At 33.5% G+C, this 20,604-nt stretch overlaps 3 protein-coding genes across 6 annotated transcripts in view; 1 reads left to right on the forward strand and 2 right to left on the reverse strand.

Annotated features, from left to right (window-relative positions):
* Nucleotides 1–8,763, reverse strand: part of LOC125683595 (rho guanine nucleotide exchange factor 39-like) — a 44,494-nt gene extending 35,731 nt beyond the window's left edge. The window contains exons 1-2 of the mRNA XM_048924910.2: nt 8,656–8,763; nt 1,965–2,070 (exon numbers count right to left, since the gene is read on the reverse strand). The gene's annotated coding sequence lies outside the window, so the exon portion shown is untranslated. The remainder of the gene's footprint in view (nt 1–1,964; nt 2,071–8,655) is intronic.
* The window catches only part of LOC125683596 (LIM domain only protein 3-like), a 74,404-nt gene that overhangs the window by 1,305 nt on the left and 52,495 nt on the right, over nt 1–20,604 (forward strand). Inside the window, exons 1-2 of one of the 3 annotated variants that reach the window (XM_048924913.2) lie at nt 8,898–9,136; nt 13,181–13,264. The exons of 1 other annotated variant lie outside the window; for it this stretch is intronic. In XM_048924913.2, coding sequence (XP_048780870.1) covers nt 9,124–9,136; nt 13,181–13,264 — 97 coding nt within the window. In that variant the 5' untranslated portion in view covers nt 8,898–9,123. Of the gene's footprint in view, nt 1–8,817; nt 9,137–13,180; nt 13,265–20,604 lie in introns of those variants that run through there. One more of the 3 variants, XM_048924915.2, reaches the window with a different exon arrangement.
* LOC125668410 (uncharacterized) lies at nt 17,310–20,598 on the reverse strand. 2 transcript variants are annotated; one of them, XM_048902561.2, is made up of 3 exons: nt 20,304–20,598; nt 18,832–20,119; nt 17,310–17,915 (listed from the first exon to the last, which is right to left on the reverse strand). In XM_048902561.2, exons 2-3 carry the CDS (start codon nt 19,793–19,795, stop codon nt 17,911–17,913), a joined length of 969 nt encoding a protein of 322 aa, XP_048758518.2. In that variant the 5' UTR covers nt 19,796–20,119; nt 20,304–20,598; the 3' UTR covers nt 17,310–17,910. The 2 variants fall into 2 exon arrangements, with proteins under 2 accessions (XP_048758518.2, XP_048758516.2); XM_048902559.2 differs by having other exon boundaries at nt 17,310–20,119.

Raw genomic sequence — 20,604 nt, forward strand, 5'->3', positions numbered from 1 at the left:
AAGGGCATAAATCAGTTGTTACATCACAGAGCACAGGGAAGGGCATATTAAATCAGTTGTTACATCACAGGGCACAGGGAAGGGCATATTAAATCAGTTGTTACATCACAGGTCACAGGGAAGGGCATATTAAATCAGTTGTTACATCACAGGGCACAGGGAAGGGCATAAATCAGTTGTTACATCGCAGGGCACAGGGAAGGGCATACTATTGGTAAATATATGATATTCTAATGTTATCTTCGACATGTTAGAAAATAAATTGTGCATAGTTTTTTTTTAATCATGGAGACTGCTTAGTTTATCTTTTATTATCCAACTATTACAGTGATATTCAGGATGAAAGGAAATATAATTTTCCTAATTCACTGGAACTGGTGTTCTCATTAGAAGGATTTGAAATCCTTGTCCTACATCCATTTCCATTAAGCCCTTGAGGATCTGGGTTAAAATAAGTCCACAGTACCCCTTGCTTGTTGTAAGAGGCAACTAAATGGGGTGATCTTTCAGAAGAGACACAAAAACTGAGGCCCCTAGTCACAACAGATGTGGCACATTGAAGATCCCTCCCTGCGGAAAGGTCGTAAATGCCGAGCATAGGTCTAAATTTTACAGCCCTTTACTGGCTCCATAGGGACGTTAAACAATATACATGTACAATCAATCAACCATTACAATTTAGGAATAGACATGAAAAAAGCATTCTCATGTCAGAGATTCAAATCTGTTGCTATTACCCCTTTCCCCCATCAAATAATGTACAATTTGTCAAATTAAATATGTAAGCATCTTTGTCAGATTAATATACAGTATTAGCATAATTGTAATGTGTAAATTTCAGTTTGCTGAAAATTTGGGCCTCAATGGGGGTTTAAAGTTAACAATTTAAGTGCCCTGCACTTCATAATGTACATGTATGAGCCTATCACCTTCACACAGGTGAGTGTTGTGCCCCATGAGCCGACTGATTGAATATAGTCTTCTCAAAAACCACATCCTCATTTAGATTCAATTTTGATGAAACCATATTGACTTGAGGACAAGACAGGGTACAGCAGGGATATTTAAAGTTTTAGATTGGAGTGTATTCACTTGTAGGAAAAATCTTTGAATATCTCCTTCTCAAGATCCTTATATTAAGGAAACAATAACTTGTTGAAAATATCAAGTAATTTTTGCATAAGGCCAAAATAAAATATGTATGTGTTTCCAGTTTCCCCACCCTACCCATTTTTTTTGCTGCCAACCCTAAAGATTTTGTTGACAATATATGTATAAATAAAATAAAAATCTTCAACTTTCAAACTGGAATTATTTTCTTTTCGCGTTTGAGTTTCTCTTGATTTATATTTTGACTACTATTGATCTTCAAAATAATTGAAAAGTAATTGTAATATATATAGACATGTATTCAAAGTGTATCAGAAACTGAAGATTCCAAAGAAATATTTCATTAGAATAAAATGTTTTACCCACCTACCCTACCTAATTTTAAGGGGAGTGAAATAGGAACCACACATATATTTTATTTTGGCCTAATTGTATGATGACATGTATTGTCTGCAGTCATCCACATAGTGGTTCCTGAAATGAAAATTGCAGAAGAAACATTAAGAGATTCAGCAGGGGTACTTCAATCACAATTTCAGAGGTGTACTAAGTTTTATCCAGAATGTTCATAGATGTGGTTAAAGAGCACTGGCAAACTTTTCTGTAAGCAGCTTTTCCTAGAATATTTTCATTTTAATAGAGCTTTTCCTGTATGCCCTTCTTATTTTCCTGTACAGTTATTGTGCCTTTGTCTTAGTTTTCATGATTAAGGAAAAGGAAGATGGTGAATTATGGTCAGTAATACTCGGAGTCCTTGTTGGTTTATAAATGTCAACATTTGATATTATAAACTTGAGTCCTTGTTGGTTTGTAAATGTCAATATCTAAAATTATACATTTTTTTTTTAGCTCACCTGAGGCAAAGGCTCAAGTCAGCTTTTCTGATCAAAATTTGTCTAGCATCTGTTGTCCTGTTGTTGTCATTGGCACAGTCATCAACTTTTCACATTTTTGCCTCATCTGTAAGAAAAACTAAATGCATAATGATGTAGAGCAGGGGGGCTCTACCAAAATTTTAAATTTCATGATCCCCTGGGTATAGGTTCTGACTCCAAGTGGGGCCAAACTTGGTATACATAGTGTATTTATGTGTAAGACATTCAAATAATATCTTCTTTAAAGGGTCTGATTCACGATTTTTACCAAACTTTGTTTCTCACTTTAAATGATCAAAATCTTCAATCGAAATATGTTTAGAGGGTTTCACAAAAAATGAAGGTTATTAATCGTGACAGAGGCTCATTATAGAGAGTTTCACAAAAAATGAAGGTTATTAATCATGACAGAAGCTCATTATAGAGAGTTTATTGAAGGTTATTAATCATGACAGAGGCTCATTATAGAGAGTTTATTGAAGGTTATTAATCATGACAGAGGCTCATTATAGAGAGTTTCACAAAAAATGAAGGTTATTAATCATGACAGAAGCTCATTATAGAGAGTTTATTGAAGGTTATTAATCGTGACAGAAGCTCATTATAGAGAGTTTATTGAAGGTTATTAATCATGACAGAAGCTCGTTATAGAGAGTTTATTGAAGGTTATTAATCGTGACAGAAGCTCATTATAGAGAGTTTATTGAAGGTTATTAATCATGACAGAAGCTCGTTATAGAGAGTTTATTGAAGGTTATTAATCATGACAGAAGCTCATTATAGAGAGTTTATTGAAGGTTATTAATCATGACAGAGGCTCATTATAGACAGTTTATTGAAGGTTATTAATCATGACAGAAGCTCATTATAGAGAGTTTATTGAAGGTTATTAATCATGACAGAAGCTCATTATAGAGAGTTTATTGAAGGTTATTAATCGTGACAGAAGCTCATTATAGAGAGTTTATTGAAGGTTATTAATCATGACAGAAGCTCATTATAGAGAGTTTCACAAAAAATGAAGGTTATTAATCATGACAGAAGCTCATTATAGAGAGTTTATTGAAGGTTATTAATCATGACAGAGGCTCATTATAGAGAGTTTCACAAAAAATGAAGGTTATTAATCATGACAGAAGCTCATTATAGAGAGTTTATTGAAGGTTATTAATCATGACAGAAGCTCATTATAGAGAGTTTATTGAAGGTTATTAATCATGACAGAAGCTCGTTATAGAGAGTTTATTGAAGGTTATTAATCATGCCAGAGGCTCATTATAGAGAGTTTATTGAAGGTTATTAATCATGACAGAAGCTCGTTATAGAGAGTTTATTGAAGGTTATTAATCGTGACAGAAGCTCATTATAGAGAGTTTATTGAAGGTTATTAATCATGACAGAAGCTCATTATAGAGAGTTTATTGAAGGTTATTAATCGTGACAGAAGCTCATTATAGAGAGTTTATTGAAGGTTATTAATCATGACAGAAGCTCGTTATAGAGAGTTTATTGAAGGTTATTAATCGTGACAGAAGCTCATTATAGAGAGTTTATTGAAGGTTATTAATCATGACAGAGGCTCATTATAGAGAGTTTCACAAAAAATGAAGGTTATTAATCATGACAGAAGCTCATTATAGAGAGTTTATTGAAGGTTATTAATCATGACAGAAGCTCATTATAGAGAGTTTATTGAAGGTTATTAATCATGACAGAAGCTCGTTATAGAGAGTTTATTGAAGGTTATTAATCATGCCAGAGGCTCATTATAGAGAGTTTATTGAAGGTTATTAATCATGACAGAAGCTCGTTATAGAGAGTTTATTGAAGGTTATTAATCGTGACAGAAGCTCATTATAGAGAGTTTATTGAAGGTTATTAATCATGACAGAGGCTCATTATAGAGAGTTTCACAAAAAATGAAGGTTATTAATCATGACAGAAGCTCATTATAGAGAGTTTATTGAAGGTTATTAATCATGACAGAAGCTCATTATAGAGAGTTTATTGAAGGTTATTAATCATGACAGAAGCTCGTTATAGAGAGTTTATTGAAGGTTATTAATCATGCCAGAGGCTCATTATAGAGAGTTTATTGAAGGTTATTAATCATGACAGAAGCTCGTTATAGAGAGTTTATTGAAGGTTATTAATCGTGACAGAAGCTCATTATAGAGAGTTTATTGAAGGTTATTAATCATGACAGAAGCTCATTATAGAGAGTTTATTATTTGTTTTGAAAACGGAGATCGATTGAGGTGTGTTATTGTTTATGAAATTTTCAAAATAAATGTATATTAATTTTAAGTATACTTTAGGTAAAATACATCATTTATAAGTTAAGATTTGTGATTGTACAAAATGAAGATTCTTTAAATTACAAAATTAATGTTTCACTGATTTGTTTGTTTACAAAAAAAAAAGACTTGAGTCTTTGTTTATAAAACAGAATCAAAGCTAAAATATTGTTCTTATCCTTGCATTCAGATGGTCCAAATTTTGGTTGTCATCATTAAATGAGTTACTTATATTTTTTATTTTTAATAAGATACTGTTTAAATTTTTAGTAAACTCAGGTGACCTATTGCAATTGGTTGTCGTCCGTCATGCGTTAACAATTGAACATTTTTATGCCCCCCCTTCAAAGAAGAGGAGCATGTTGGTTTGCACCTGTCGGTCGGTCGGTAGACCACATGTTGTCCGCTCAATATCTTGAGAACCATTCACTTGATGATAATGATATTTCATATGTGGGTAGGTTATGAGTAGAAGAGGACCCCTATTGTTTTTCAGGTCAAAAGGTCAAGGGTCAATCTACTCTGGACATAGGAATATAATGTCCGCTCAATATCTTGAGAACCCTTTGCATGACAGACATCAAACTTAGTACAATGGTATATCTTCTGGAGAAGATGACTCCTATTGATTTTGAGGTCACATGGTCAAAGGTCAAGGGTCACACTGGACATAGCAATATACTGTCCATTCAATATCTTGAGAACCCTTTGCTTGTCAGACTTCAAACTTGGTATACTGGTACATCTTCAGGAGAAAATGACGCCTTTTGATTTTGAGGTCACATGTTTAAAGGTCAAGGGTCAAAATGGACATTGGAATATACTGTCTGCTCAATATCTTGATAACCCTTTCCTTGACAGACATCAAACTTGGTACACTGGTACTTTTTCAGGAGAAGATGACCCCTATTGATTTTGAGGTCACATGGTCAAAGGTCAAGGGTCAAACTGGACATAGGAATATACTGTCCGTTCAACATCTTGAGAACCCTTTGCTTGACAGACATCAAACTTGGTACACTGGTACATCCTCAGGAGAAGATGACCCCTATTGATTTTGAGCTCACATGTTCAAGGGTTAACCTGGACATTGGAATATACTGTCCACTCAATATCTTGAGAACCCTTTGCTTGACAGACATCAAACTTAGTACACTGTTGTATATTCAGGAGAAAATGACTCCTATTGATTTTGAGGTCACATGATCAAAGGTCAAACTGGACATATAATATACTGTCCTCTCAATATCTCGATAACCCTTTTGCTTGACAGACATCAAACTTAGTACACTGGTACATCTTCAGGAGTAGATGACCCCTATTGATTTTTAGGTCACATGGTCAATTCACTTTTGACATAGGAAGATATTTTCTGCTCGGTATTTTGAATTGATGATACTAATATCAATTAAATGATGTGTGTGTATAACCCTTTTCAATTTTGCACCATGAGGGGCATATGTGTTTTACAAACATCTCTTGTTAACTTCTTCATAACTACCAGTCTAATACTTTTCAAAATTGGTATGAAGCATCATTGGGACAAGAGGGACATCAATTGTAAATTTCAGGACTCCAGCATCCCTAGGGGCGGGGCAAAAACAATCTAATTAAAATTAGATGTTGGATCCGCTCGCATACTCGCTACACAAACATCTAACAACATCCCGTAGAGGGTCACGTCAGAGGTCATATTTGATTGACCAATGAAATCACCGCTGGCAAAATCATTGAATGTTTGTTGAAGCCGATAAGTCTAGAGTGATACCGAATTTGACCTCTGACGTGACCCTCTATGGGATGTTTTTAGATGTTTTTGTAGCGAGTATGCAAGCGGATCCAACATCTAATTTCAATTAGATTGGGGCAAAAACTGCCCAAAATGGACCAATTTTCAAAAATCTTCTTCTCAAGAACCACACACATGTAAGAAAAACTAAATAAATGGTGATGTAGAGCAGGAAGGCCTCTACCAAAATTGTAAATTTCATGATCACCGGGGTAGAGGTTCTAACCCCAGGGCATGGCCAAACTTGGTGTATAGTGTTTATGTGTAAAACACTTAAATAACATCTTCTTTAGTGCTATTGATACTAAATTGAAAGTAAATAAATATTTAGAAAGAACAGGTAGTCCTTTACCAAAATTGTAAATTTGATGATCCCAGGAGTAGGGGTTTTGGTATCAGGGTGGGGCCAAAATGGTCAGTTATTAAATGTGTGAACACTAGACATTTCTAACTTCTTCTTGATAACTATCATTCCAATCTAATTAAAATCAGACCTTCTCTAACCGTTACACTCCACTGATTTTAATTAGATTGACTATCATTCCAATTCTTTTCATATTTGGTATGAAGCATATTTGGAACAAGGGGGACATAGATTGTAAATTTCATGATCCCTGGGGTAGGGGTTCTGACCCCAGGGCTGGGCCAAACTTGGTATATTGTGCTAAATGGATAGAGCAGGTAGTCTTTTACCAAAATTGTAAATTTGATTTTCTCCAGAGTAAGGGTTCTGACCCCAGGGTGGGACCAAACTTAGGATATAGTATGTATGTGTGAGTTTGCTGATACTGTATAAAATCTAAATGCATACTTAGAGATAGCAAAAAAGGATGTACAAAAAAATGGTGAATTTCATAACCCAGGGTTATGACTTTAGGGTGAGTCCAAATTAGTCATATCTTTTTATATTTTAATGTTAATACACCTATTATTTAAAGCCTTCCATCAGTGTATGCACTTTTGAGGGCAGTGAAGTTTTAAGAACACATCTTGTTTATACTGTTGCTGAACATTAGAATTTAGCTTAGATATTCAGAACAGGAAATGTTTTCTAGATTTCATAGCCCATGGAAGTAGTGATACTTTTTCACTAGTATTCAGGTGACCGATAAGGCCTGTGGACCTCTTGTTAACATCAAAAATGAAAAGTCTTTCTTTCGAAAAACGTGAATCAGTCCCTTTAATGCTATTGATACTCAATTGAAACTAGATAAACTAATTTGATATTTACAAGGAGTACAGTAGGTAGTCCTTTACTTAAATTGTAAATTTCATGATCTCAGGGGGTAAGGGTTTGCTTTCAAGGTCTTAGGTGGAGTAAAAATTATTATAGTGATTATTACGGAGAGGACGTATATAGGCAATGCCTGCTGTATGACCCTGTTATGATTTAGCATAATAAGATACTGTTTAAATTAAATCATAGTGATTATTGTCTTTATCATTTGAAAGACTTCTTTTAAGTTGGCTGATATAGTATAAAGACTAAATGCATATTTAGGGAAAGCAGAAAAGGATGTTTCCAATATTGTGAATTTTGCAACCCCGGGGTTTGGACTCTAGGACTGTTCCAAATTAGACATATCGTATTAAAGTTATAGATACACCCAGTATCATATTCCATAAAATCTTTCATCTGTTTAGGCACTTTTGATGTTGAATCTTTTCTATATCTTTTTCCACAGTTCACAATGTCTAAATGTGTATGTTCTTGCTCATGCTTTCTCCTCCATACCATGCAGTACATTAGGGAGAAAGGTGTAATTTGAAGCGCTTTCAATTTGAGGAGCTGGGGAGGCTTTTGTATATATTTCCTTGACTCCAAAGTTTTTTCACACCTTCAAATGGCAAGATTTGTTTTTTAGCCGATTTTGTCTTAAATTTTGCATGTACATATGTTGCATTGGTAATCCCTCAGTTTTGTAGGTATATGTACATCTCTGTGGCATTGGTAATCCCTCAGTTTCAGACAGTCAAGTTATCTCTACTATATGAACCCCTTTTAGAGAAACAATTAACTGCATCTTTAAGAAGGGGGCGGGGGATAGATGTTGCCTGTCGGCCTTTCTAGACATTAATATAGAAGTAGTGAAAGGACAAAGGCCTTTCTATGGGTGGTCTAACTACCAGATATTTTGAAAGTATTGAAATATGACTTATGATACAGCATCCAGTTTCAGAAAATGCAAACACAAAGATTAATGTGCATGTACAGTAACTTCAGGATAGCGTGTAGTGCCAGTATTAGATTTATACGCCATACATTTTCACAGCCAAGTCTTTTGTCATACAACTTTTATTAATCAGCTACATCATTCTTGATAATTGTTTTTGTCTTTTTTATGAATTTGTGTGTGTTTGTGATGTATTTTAGAATAATCATCGCTTTCTTTGATATGATTTATTAATAATAATCAACACACAGATTTTTTGCCACATTGTATCAAAATCTGTTCTTCATCACTAACAAGGTAAGCTCTTTCATGTCAGGTTAAGAAAATCATGGCAACAAATTTACTTTTATTAAGATATTTTACAAAACCTGGGGCATGTATGATTTGAAAATTAAGAATAAATGACTCACCCTCTTGTTTGTGTTGTAAAAAAAAAAAATGAAATGTCACTTTCAATGAATATGAGAGAATACAACATTTGTACAGGTTGTTTGTATCCTTTTTTGAGAGGGGGAACATGTTGAATTTCCATGGTTATCAGGAAGCCACACGGCTGAGTATCGTCAATTTCTTTCCGTGTCCCACTCAAGACACACACTTGAGCTTTGTAAACTGGTACTTGTAGTTGTTTATTTTTCTTGTGGCCCTTGAATTACGTGTGTCCTGAGAGTTTTATATCATCCTGTTGTTTGATAGACCCCCCTTTATATCATAGCTACAGTCTCTTCACTGCCAGGGTCCTATGTCAGTGCATCTTCCATGTTTGCTTAACTCTCCCAGCTCGCCAGTTTTCCTATTTTTGAAGAGTATTTTTAATTCTATAAATGGACTCTACTTGTGTTATCAAGGAAAATGAATTTTGATTTGGACTGAGAAAGATGAGAAATACAGGTAAGGAGATATTCTTTTCTTAATTCATTTCTTAGTGAATTAAGCTTCATTTTGCTTTCATTTTTTAAAACTGAGGTTTGCTTGAAAAAATAAATAGCTTTTAATAATGATTATGCTTTAACATATTGTCATAGCATGTTTTAAAGTGGCTATATCTCATAATCATTTCATGAATGAGGTCTCGATGGTATGACATTTCCTGCAATTTTGTACAGGTTTTTAAATAAAAGAATATATTAAGTTTTCTTATTGTGTGAATAGACTGTATGGTCTCTGCTAAAGAAAATTGTAAAATGATGATAAGTAATGATTTAAGAGGACTGTGTTTTGTGTTTCCTTATCTGATTACCCATTTTGTTTCCGGATACTTGAGATTCCCGTTAATTTGTATTTAATGCTTTTATTTCAACAAGTGTTTTTTTCTGAAAATACAGGAAAAAATTTTTTTTTAATTTGTTCAATTGGATTGTTGTGGATTATAATCAAATCTAATCTGATGAAATTATTTTGTTCTGAAGAGAAATTTCTTGTTATGTACTGATCTAGTTGATAATGAGACACTCGCTCTCAATATTTTGAATATGTTTGAGACTAAATTTATAAGATTTTTTATGATGATACGTAACGTTATGAAATGTTTGAGACTAAGTATCATACAAATTTTGTGGTAATAATGTTATAATATGTATGAGACTAGATTTACAAGATTTTTTATGGTACATGATAATGGTTTAGAGATTTATACAATAAGCCTATTCGTGATTTGGAAAATATGTGTAAAATGTATAAAAAAGGTTGATAATATAATTTTCATGCTCCTATAATCATAGATTCTGATCTTATATAGTTTTTGTCTCGTATCCATGTGTACATGGTACATGACTTTAACATTGGTTGTAAAATTTTCAATTATAAGGAGAATTCTTTGATATTATACAGTAGGTGTAGCCTTTGTGACATGACCTTTCCAATGATGCCATATCCTTGTGACCTTGACTTTTAACTCATCCAAAAACTATAACATTGATGGTAACATTAAAACTATAAGTGAGAATGCATTGATTTTTGATAGCTATATATGGTATATATGCAATAGGAAATTCAAGACAGAGGCTCTGTGGCATTCATGTTTTACAAACACATTATGCTATTTATGAACCAAGAAGACAGAACTAACCTTGTTTTTATGTAAACAATACAATACGAAATTCCAATTATAAAGTTATCCAATACTTTTATGTTTTAAATGTTATTATTTCATCGACAAATACACATTATCAAATACAATGCTTACTGATGGTCATTTTTGTTAGTCCAGGAAGAAGCATAACAGTTTTCTAGTCTAAGGGTTTCAAAATAATGAATAATCTCTTGACTTTTTGGCATTTAGTTTGGGTGGGGTTTTTTTTTTTGGCCTTTCTGTCTGTCTGCAACATTTTAATTAACTATTAGAGATACAGACTTCATAAAGCCCCAAGGTCAATGGCCTAGTGACCTTGACATTTATGCACATTACAAATCAGATGCTATCAGTAGCATTTGTGTTTCAAAAACCCACCTGTTTTATTAACAAGTGAAAGAATGATAAATGATTTTAAATTATTTGAAGGAAGTTATTTAGAGTTTACATGCTGATCAGATGGTCTTTTGTCTATAAGAAATGATTTTGCTGTACATAAAGCATGCAATACAAAGTTCTTAATATTCTTCTAAAGACAAAGCTAATTAAATTTTTTGAAACCTATGATTAATCAACACAATATTCTGGCAATTTAGAGAAACTGTTATACTTGAAAGTAATACAGTGTCATATTCTGTCATTAGTTAGTGTATGAGAGAATCTCCCTTATTTCCCCATCATGTGATTGTGAAGAACCTCGCACGTTAACTCTGGATTCCCTCCTACATTTTTAACTCGTATATTTTAAAAAGCTTTGCAATTTTGCTGATGAGATTTTTTTAATGCAAAGTAGAATTCATTGATCATTGATTATTAACTTTAATACCAGTATTATAATTAATTAGTTGCTCTTAATTACAACTCCTTTTGATTATGGGGGTAGAAATGTGTTCCTTGAAGTCAGGCTTAAAAATGTCATATATTTTGATATGCTTATTGATTTCAATTAATAACCATTTAATTTGTCAAATTACTTTATATTATTGAGTAACAAATGATTAATCTTCATTTTTCATAGTTTGACCTCATTTGCAAATGACCAAAGAGCACACATTTTCGCTGTGTTTTAGTCTGTAAACATATGCCCCCCCCCCCCCCCCCCCCCCTTTGAAATAACAAAAGGTTGGTATAAATTTGATAAATGACACTTGTAATACCTGTAAACAGGAATTTGTGTTTCACATGAAAGAAAGATGTTTTAAAATATTTTCTGTTTTCCATTTATTTCTGTAGTGAAATATGAGATTTTAGCCCAAATTATAGTTATCTCCCTTTGTTTTGTCAATTAAGGAGGTACTCTACATTGTCATAATGGCTTACTTCCTTTAAAAACATGGATGAAAAAATCAATATCACCAATATTTGACTTTTCCTTTTCAATTTAAATACCTAGGCGAGTAACTCAGTAGGTTAGCATACCGACTGCTGAACTGTAGGTCGCAGGTTCGAGTCCAGCATGGGTTTTAATTTTTCTCAGTTTACCTTCTACTAAAACTGTATTTTTTGACAAAATAAAGTAAATTTGTAATTTTTCAACTTCAAAATATTGTTGTACATATCGTCCACTTTTCATCTACATTAAATTTCTCTGGTGTAGCATACCTCCTTAAATAAACTTTTATGAAAATTCATATATTAAATATCTATATTGACAACAAAAAAACCACATTTGAAATTTATAACTTTTGAAAATTGACCAGAAGGTACATGTAAGTGACAAAACAATACTATCATTTGCAGTTCTTTATTATTATAGAAACTATCTATACTTCAGAATGTTAAGAATGTTTTGTTTTATAGATCTCCCAAAGGTAAATTCATATATTTAATCAAGCATAATTTATTAAAAGTGGTTTGCTTTTGTTTTAAAACCTATGGAGCATCTGGTACTTTTGTGCTTTTAGCTGAAATTAAGACTAAGCAGCTCCATGGGGCAGATGAACTTAATATGGCTTTTGTTCTCTCCTTTAGCAAATCCCTAAATGACAAAGTCAACAGTTCTACTTAGGAAATCTATAAGAATTAAAACTCTAAAGCCCTTACAGTCAAGTCACTCTTATGTTTTCATTGTACTATTGTGAAATTTGTCTTTCCATTATCTCTATTTTCATCGATGTGAAATTATGCTCAAGAGGGCCTCATTTGATACTCTATAACATGCACAGTAGTGTGATGAAAGCTGCATGCCTACTGTTGTAAATTTGAGCAATAATATAATCTACTAATGTGGAAGGTGGTGTAGATATCCCTCAGAATGTTTTTTATAGTAAGGGAAATCCATATTTTGTTTTAGATGTTTTATATCAAAGTTAGCTGTATTCATAGTTATTGCCATAAAACATGAAAAACCCAGTGGTGTGGTCCATAAAAAAGATTCCCGTACTTAAGGTGTATCTACAATTATCCCATACAGTGTGATTTACCTTCCCCTTTAACTTTTCCTCTAAGTTTTAAGTAACTTTACAGCTTATAGATTTTGTTTTTAAGAATAATTAAAGAGACCTGTTTTTTCTGTTAACATGGGAAAAAAACGCTAAATTGATCTTATGTAACAATATCTATATAAATTGCAGGATACTTAATTCGAGAAGTATGTAAATATAGCTTATCAGTATTGCCACTTTATAAAATTAACACCTTTGTGTGTAAGGCAATAAACGATTTTTACCTGAGAGAATGTACGCAAATGTCCAAACATTTATGCTGTTACATAACTCTCAATAATGGCCAAGAGTGTCACTGAATATATTGAGAAGAGCTTCATTGATAAACGACCCCCTCTGTCGCTATCTGACCAGTAATCAGACTTCTGTGTGGAGTGTGTGGGACTAGAGGCATTACAGAGCACCTGTTGTACATTCTAGTCACACTTTGCCCAGGGCTGATGGAGGACTCGGGGTCCATGAAAAAGAAGTCCACCCCAGAGGAATTGATCATCATTGTTTATGGTAGGTGGGGGATGCTCTGACCCTCACTCTGGGGGGTCAGGGAGGAAGGTAAAGGGTTGATGTTGTGGCTGTGAGGTTGTGTTTTCGTTGATGTAAAGGATTAGGAAAGGATTAATTGCTCAGGAATTACATATATGCTGTGAGACTGTTTACTGATATGTGTTGTGTACAGGGCAGGAGTGTGTACACTTTTAACATTACTTGATGGATTTATGTATAAGAGACAAAATTACCTTTGTCATGTCAGAGATGCACAGGTGATTTGAGGGAAATTGTCTAATCTTAGAACAAAACAAACACTGCACATGGTTGTTATATAAGAAATGTCAGGAATGTTTTTCCCTTATTTGCAACTCGGGGACAAACGACAATAACATGTTTGATGAAACTAATGTCAATAAGATCATTATTTCAATTGACAACATTTTTTTTCCACATATGGAAGGCACGTGTTAGTTTAACTTGTTTTAATTATGAACAAATTATCTCTGTGTTGTTTTTGTGATGGATTGTTTTCCGTTGCAGTCATTTCATTTGTTATTTAGAAATTTTGAATCATGGAAAGTTTTCAGTCATTTTAGTATTTATAACAGATTATACAACACTGATGGTAGAACTCTTTTAAGCAATATGTAACATGAACAGGTACTTCGTTCATATTTCTGCCCTGCACTTTGAAAAGCAATTTTATTATTTGCGTTTTGATCAGCAAATTGACTATGACTAATTATTGTCTTCTTGAACTCTGTATGAACTTGATATATGTCTTGGTTTTTTTGGCATAAAGAAAATAGGAGATATCAATAGTTTCATTAATTTGGCTGCAGATTTGATTGCAGTCGGGAAAAACTTGTGTTTGTTTGTTGCAATACTCTATCCACTTGAACTCATTGTCATGCAATATGTTACCACCCCTCTGGTTACGAAAAGGTGTTGGCTAGCCATTAGATGGTTATGTCAATATGGATTACATTACAAATAAATTGCCATCTTTCATGCGTGTACTCTGAAATCAGATACATGAGCATGTCAACATAACATGTGGGTAAAAAAGGGAAGTACTGAGAAGTTTTATGCTGATCATGCTTTAATAGGTGGTTAAATCGTGTTAATTGTCGGAGTGTTTATGAAGCATTTTCTAACAGACTTGAATTTCTTTGTTTGGTGTCAACTGCTTTTCTCATATAAAGCATATTTTCACAGTTCGCATCATCACTGCTGTCCTGATAGGGAAAATATATGTTAAGTTCCTTCATTCCCCATTTCCATGATTTAGCATATATTGCTGTGTCAGACTGCCAATAGGTCAAGAAATAGGAAAACTGGTGCCCTGAAAGTACAGGTGTCTGGCGTTTTCTTGCATCTTTGCTTATAGTATGATAGTGTTACATTGATGGGCAAGGAAGAAACTGTAAAGCAACATCGTGTAGGCAATAAAACATGCAAGACATGTATCAGACTTGAAAAATTTTGCTCTAGTGAACATGTATATATACAAGTTTCCCAACAGTATTTTTAAGCTATTGACATTATACTAATTATCATATGCAAAATGAAAATACTGTGAGAATTAAGAGATTTTTTTCTGTTTGTATATTATACATTAATTCACATGATGAACAGAATGTGAGTTATAGTGCCTGGAACACCTTTGAGGCCACATAGAGTAGGTCTACCTGTGACATATTAGCCTTACATATGACCCTGGGATCAGGAGGAGGACCGGTGCCCTCTGTTCTGTCTGACAGCCAGCAGAGGCTGGTGTGTAGAAGTGATTGATATTATATTTCCTACTATGACACCTTTATGTCACCCTAGCCGATGGGAAATTTTCTGTAACCAGAGAGAGAGACTCTGGTGTTCTGGGTTCTCTTCAATACTGAAGGCCACAACAGATGAAGCTTTTATTACAGAGATATGGTATAAATATGGGAATTGCATGGTTTGATTTTTTTTTTGCCCTGGTTTGATAAATATTTCATCTCTATCCATTTAATGTTGCATTCTTTTGAGAGACAATAGGTGTTATGAAAAGTAACCCATATATATATATATATATATATATTTATATATATATACTGGCTTGGGGGTTATATGTGACATTTTATGGAGGTTGAGATGTTAAGTAGTATGTACAAATCTCTCAGTTTTGGTTTATTAAACAGAGGGTTATTGGAAATTGAGGTTTACAAAGTTATATTATGGTGCATAACATATTTATTAAAACTATTAGAATTATAGTATCGGCATAAAGTATACTCCTACAGTTTGAAATTTTGCATAAAATAATTCTATTGAAAACAAATAATGTGAGGTTAAGTTTAAGGCAATTAATTTTAGTTCTTGTTGAATGAACTAAATTTACTCTACATTGATGCTATCAGTATTTCTGCAGTCAGGAAGTATTAATTACAAAAGGTTTGAGGGCACCAAAAATACATAGCAGACTACACAAAATGATTGTGTGACCTGTCTAGTCATAATGTTACAATCGGTACACTTGTTTTACCGACAGACAAGCACTTAGTATTACAAGCCTCAATTATAGCACTTCTGTGGTAATCCCATATTGGCCTAAGGGGTCATGACCTGATGAATCTAATGCTGTTGATCTCATCTTATTCACAGTGTTTAAATCTCTCCATATTGAAGTTTTATGGCATTCGGTCAGTGTGTATTGATTTTTGAAAAGTACAGCCTTTAAATTCATAAAATGTTTTTCATATGATGTCCATTTTATTCCATGCAATTCCTTTTATTATAATTTTTCTTTATGTGGGTTTAAAAAGAAATCCAAGTTTTCTCCCTTTTCCTGTGCAGTTAATGAAAACAAGACTGTCACGAATTCGTGATTGAAATTAAGTACATCCTGTCCACTAAGAGGTCACAAGTGTTGGTTAATGAGGTGATATGATAATGACCACTGAAAATTTATAGTAGCTTAAAGTTAGCTTGTAGACATATATATCCTAGATTGATCGACTCAAACTAGTGGATGAAATTATACTGAACCAAGTAGTATTATGTACAGTCATGGAATTTGTCAAAATGGGGCACGTTTAATAAAATTATGTTAGATGTCAAGCTGAGTGTTATAAATTCAACATCTGAATGATTTGAAAGTGTTGCATATATAAGTTGCATATATAATCTGTTTTATATTTGTGCTTCTCTTCTATGGTATCTGAAAAAAAAATTTATGATGGAAAAGCTGAAGTCATATAAGTCAAGTAAAAATTATACAAGAACGTGACAATGTTTTAAAGAAAATTTTCAGACAATCATGACATATTGGTAGTCTAATTCTGAACTTGGTCAATGGTGAGAAGTTGTGTAGTACGTTGTCTATATTGGTGAGAAGTTGTGTAGTTGTCTATATTTGTAGTCTAATTCTGAACTTGGTCATTGGTGAGAAGTTGTGTTTTTGTCTATATTGGTGAGAAGTTGTGTAGTTGTCTATATTGGTGAGAAGTTGTGTTTTTGTCTATATTGGTGAGAAATTGTGTAGTTGTCTATATTGGTGAGAAGTTGTGTAGTTGTCTATATTGGTGAGAAGTTGTGTAGTTGTCTATATTGGTGAGAAGTTGTGTTTTTGTCTATATTGATGAGACCCGTACGAAATTATTAGACGGATCCCGTCTGAATTTCAGGCGGAAAGTACATGGAATCCATCTAAGTCCTCCTAACCTTAGGTGGATATTAGACGGACATAAAATTCCGTCTAAGAAAAGGCGGAATACGCTTCAGCCTTGAGGCGGATTCCGCCTCTTCCTTTAAGCGTATTTCATGATTAAGCAGGAAAAAAAAAATTAGAAAATTTCAGTCTGGTCACTTAGATGGAATTTGGACTTGGATCTTTCGGTAAGGCGAAATTTTGAACTTAGTCAATTTTTGTTGACTCTCAAATCTTCACAAATTTAAAAAACTGACCTTTGATGATATTAACAAAGCATACCCTGGTATTCAATGAACATGCTTATTAAACCTCAAGTTATATGACCAAAGTTGTTAAGTACCACGTAAATTGTAAAAAATAAAAACAAGATTTATCTGATTATTTCTTGGAATTTTTTTTATTATTTTTGGAATGATGTTTTCCACTAACATTATCAGAATGCTATAAGGCCAAGGGGCATCAGTCTATGTACATTTATTCAACAGAAGAAGAAAGAATCACTGCTTGCAATCATTTTAGGAATATGCAAGAATAAGTTTATAATGTCTAATGCATCATTAACACACAGAATAAAACCATCAGTGAGATAAATAATGCTATAACAAGCATATAATTTAAACATCATCTTATGTAATGCATGCACTCTGATCTACACATAGTTCTGGACCATTTTAGTCAGACTCTAACCTGTTTGGAAACTTACACATGAATGAGGTCTGCCCTCCAGGAAAAGAAACAAGCAAACAGCTTGACAATATATCATTTATATTTACAACTTCAACATCATTTGTTTTAATAACTGATAACATATTTGAATTTTCATTGTAATTTCTGCATAGCAACTTCTTTATGAATACAAGAGGTTTTGTTATACCTGCAGTGTTGTCTTCCAACAAAATAAAAAAGATAACTTCTCCAAAGCTAATCCCACTCATTCCATTGTAACAAATTGCTGAATTGTTCCTTTTGATCATTCTGGAATATTCAGTGCCATAAATTATATATGATTCATATTCTACTCTGTTAAAACTTCTAAATGTATCACACACATGATCATATTTCAAGAAATTTTGGAGTGCAGCAGTCTCAACATTGGTCAATACTCTACTGTACGGGGCACCTAGAATGTATATCCCACTCCCTAGTTTCTGACCCCTCTTAAGCAAAGATGGCTCTTCAATAGTTTTGCATAATTTATCAACTTCCGAATTTTCTAAGACACATTTCTGTTTTAATTCAGGTAGCTTTTGGATAAATGATATAGCAGTTATTATCTGAGTATCAATACTCTGACTTCCTCGGATCATTTTCAAAACAATCCCATTTTTACTTTCAAAAGAAAAGCAGCTGTGGGTATAGAGAGGGCCAAGATCCCTTACACAATCTGGTAAATGAAGCAGTTGATGGACATTTAGTCTTAAAAAACATCTGTCATATAACTCTTCTAAACACCTACAAAACTCAAACAAAAGCATTTCAGCTCTATCTAAATCTTTTTCATTTGACCCAAATTTCAGAAGTATGTGCATAGAGTCCACCAACAAAAGAAAGTGAAAAAATCGCTGCATGTCTAAAATTCCATGCAGAACTGGAGCACCAAAAAATAATAAAAAAGATCTATATTCTGATGCTTTCCAATATTTCAAGTCTTTTTCTATAGATCGTGGTAATCTAGAAATATCAAGAGTAGGTCTAATACTCTGAAGCCTGGTATCTACTTCACAAACACTGTCATAAATATTATATGCTTTCCCTTTGTGCTTCTCACTAAACCATAATTCTAACAACATCTTTTGCACCCCTAATAGGACACCATGCATGTAGTCAATGGCAATGCCAGATACAATGTTAAAATGGGGCACGAAGAAAAGCCATGATGGTCCCTTTATACCTTTTACTGGCTTTCCCATTACAACCTGTTGGTCTTGTACTGCTGTCCTTGCATTTTCCAACACATTTTCCTTTGTTCGTACTGGTCCTTTGGGTTCTTCACTTTGAAACGGAAAAATCCTTGCATGGCCTCGCCCAACAGATGCTGTCTCTCCTTCTTGCTCACATTTCCAACAGGAGAATGCTCCATTGTATTGTACGTGGTTACAAAGTAAACTTCTGGCTGGGAGATCAGCTGTTCCACATAATAAGAGACCTCTACACAGAAATTGGCCTCTTTCAGGTGATATACATTTGATTCCTTCATTCATCTTCTGTAGCGATTTTAAAAATGGTTTTAAAAATGTCCCCATTGATGGTTTTTTGTTTCCATACCACAGGCTTGCCAATATCATGTTCTCTTTCTGCATCCGCTGCTTATATGGTAATTCGTTAATAACAAGATAAATCGGCCAAATAGATGTCTTGCTGCTTTTAAAAAGAGGAGCTCCATCAGTATTGAAAGTAAATGATATGTTTTCTTGAAAACTTAAAATTCCGTGATTTTCACTTAATTGTTTGTACAGCTTCCCATCATAAATATCTTCATAGGTGTTATCACTGGATTTCCTTTTGAATCTATGTCCTAAACTCTCATAAAATCCTTTCTGAGCGAATAAATTTTTTATTTGATGTTCTAATGGCATTTCAATGAAATAAGAGGCATTTCTAACACTAAATTGAGCTTTACAAAATTCATAAGGACAGCTTTGCACTGTGGTGTTATCTATATATCCAACACAGTGATTACAGTAGTAGTGGCGAACAAGTGGATTCCTCAGATTCTTGAAAAATAACTTAAATTCATATAATGACGTACAAAGTTTATGACCATGTGGAAGGGCTAAGGCCAGAATCTTTAGAAGTTGTTCTGTTGCCTCTCCAATCAGATTATACTTCGTAGTAAATATGGCAAGCAACAGCATAAATGCACCTAATGTCACTGCAGCACCAGGATAGAGTGGATCTGAATCGACATCATTATCTTCTGCATCCCGATCTGTCGAGTGCTCTACCTCAGTTGGAATGTAAAGATCTGCTAATGAATCAAACTGTAAATCAAAATCTTCCTCAGCCAAAGTTTGTTCATCTTCCGTCAAATCTTTAAAGGATTCCGGCTCCGAATTGCAGTTGGTAATTAGTTCTTGTTCGTACGTTTGCACAAAGTTAAATTGGACTTTGTTTGTTTCCACAGAAGCTTCCTCCAGTGTTTGTGATGAAACCGAATCTTGATCTTGGTCAACCAAAGTCTGAAATTAAAAATAACTCGGTGAAAAAAAAAAACTCACGAAATTTGGTTCTGAAACCTGTGAAGCGACGTTCCGTTCCTTGATTCCGAGAAAATTCGAATTGGGGCTATATGCTAGGTTTCTGAATTAACTATACGCGTAAAAAATAATTTAATCATTATAACACGATCATTTCACAAATTACCTAAAGTATATCCAGGAAAAAAACAAAACATTTGCAGTTGTAATGGCATACGCATGTCATTGTTGATATTTATTCCATTGCATGTACAGATTTAAAAAACCGGATGTTTCGATCAATTTCATTCATTAACCAATTCGCTCGGGGACGCATTCGGAATATTACACAGACCCACAATTTTCAACAAACTAGATGAATTAATACATCAAATATTTAAGCTTTAATTTACGTTTTGAGATATTTTCATTAAGATTTTATTGATTAAAAAATATTTTTAAATTGCATACAGAATTCTTTAAAAAAA

Source organism: Ostrea edulis, chromosome 6 (genome assembly GCF_947568905.1).
Source record: "Ostrea edulis chromosome 6, xbOstEdul1.1, whole genome shotgun sequence".
Taxonomy (NCBI): domain Eukaryota; kingdom Metazoa; phylum Mollusca; class Bivalvia; order Ostreida; family Ostreidae; genus Ostrea; species Ostrea edulis.

Excerpts from the sequence above, each read along its gene's own strand:
- LOC125668410 (XM_048902559.2), bottom strand. The coding sequence starts at position 19,795 with ATGCTGTTGCTTGCCATATTTACTACGAAGTATAATCTGATTGGAGAG.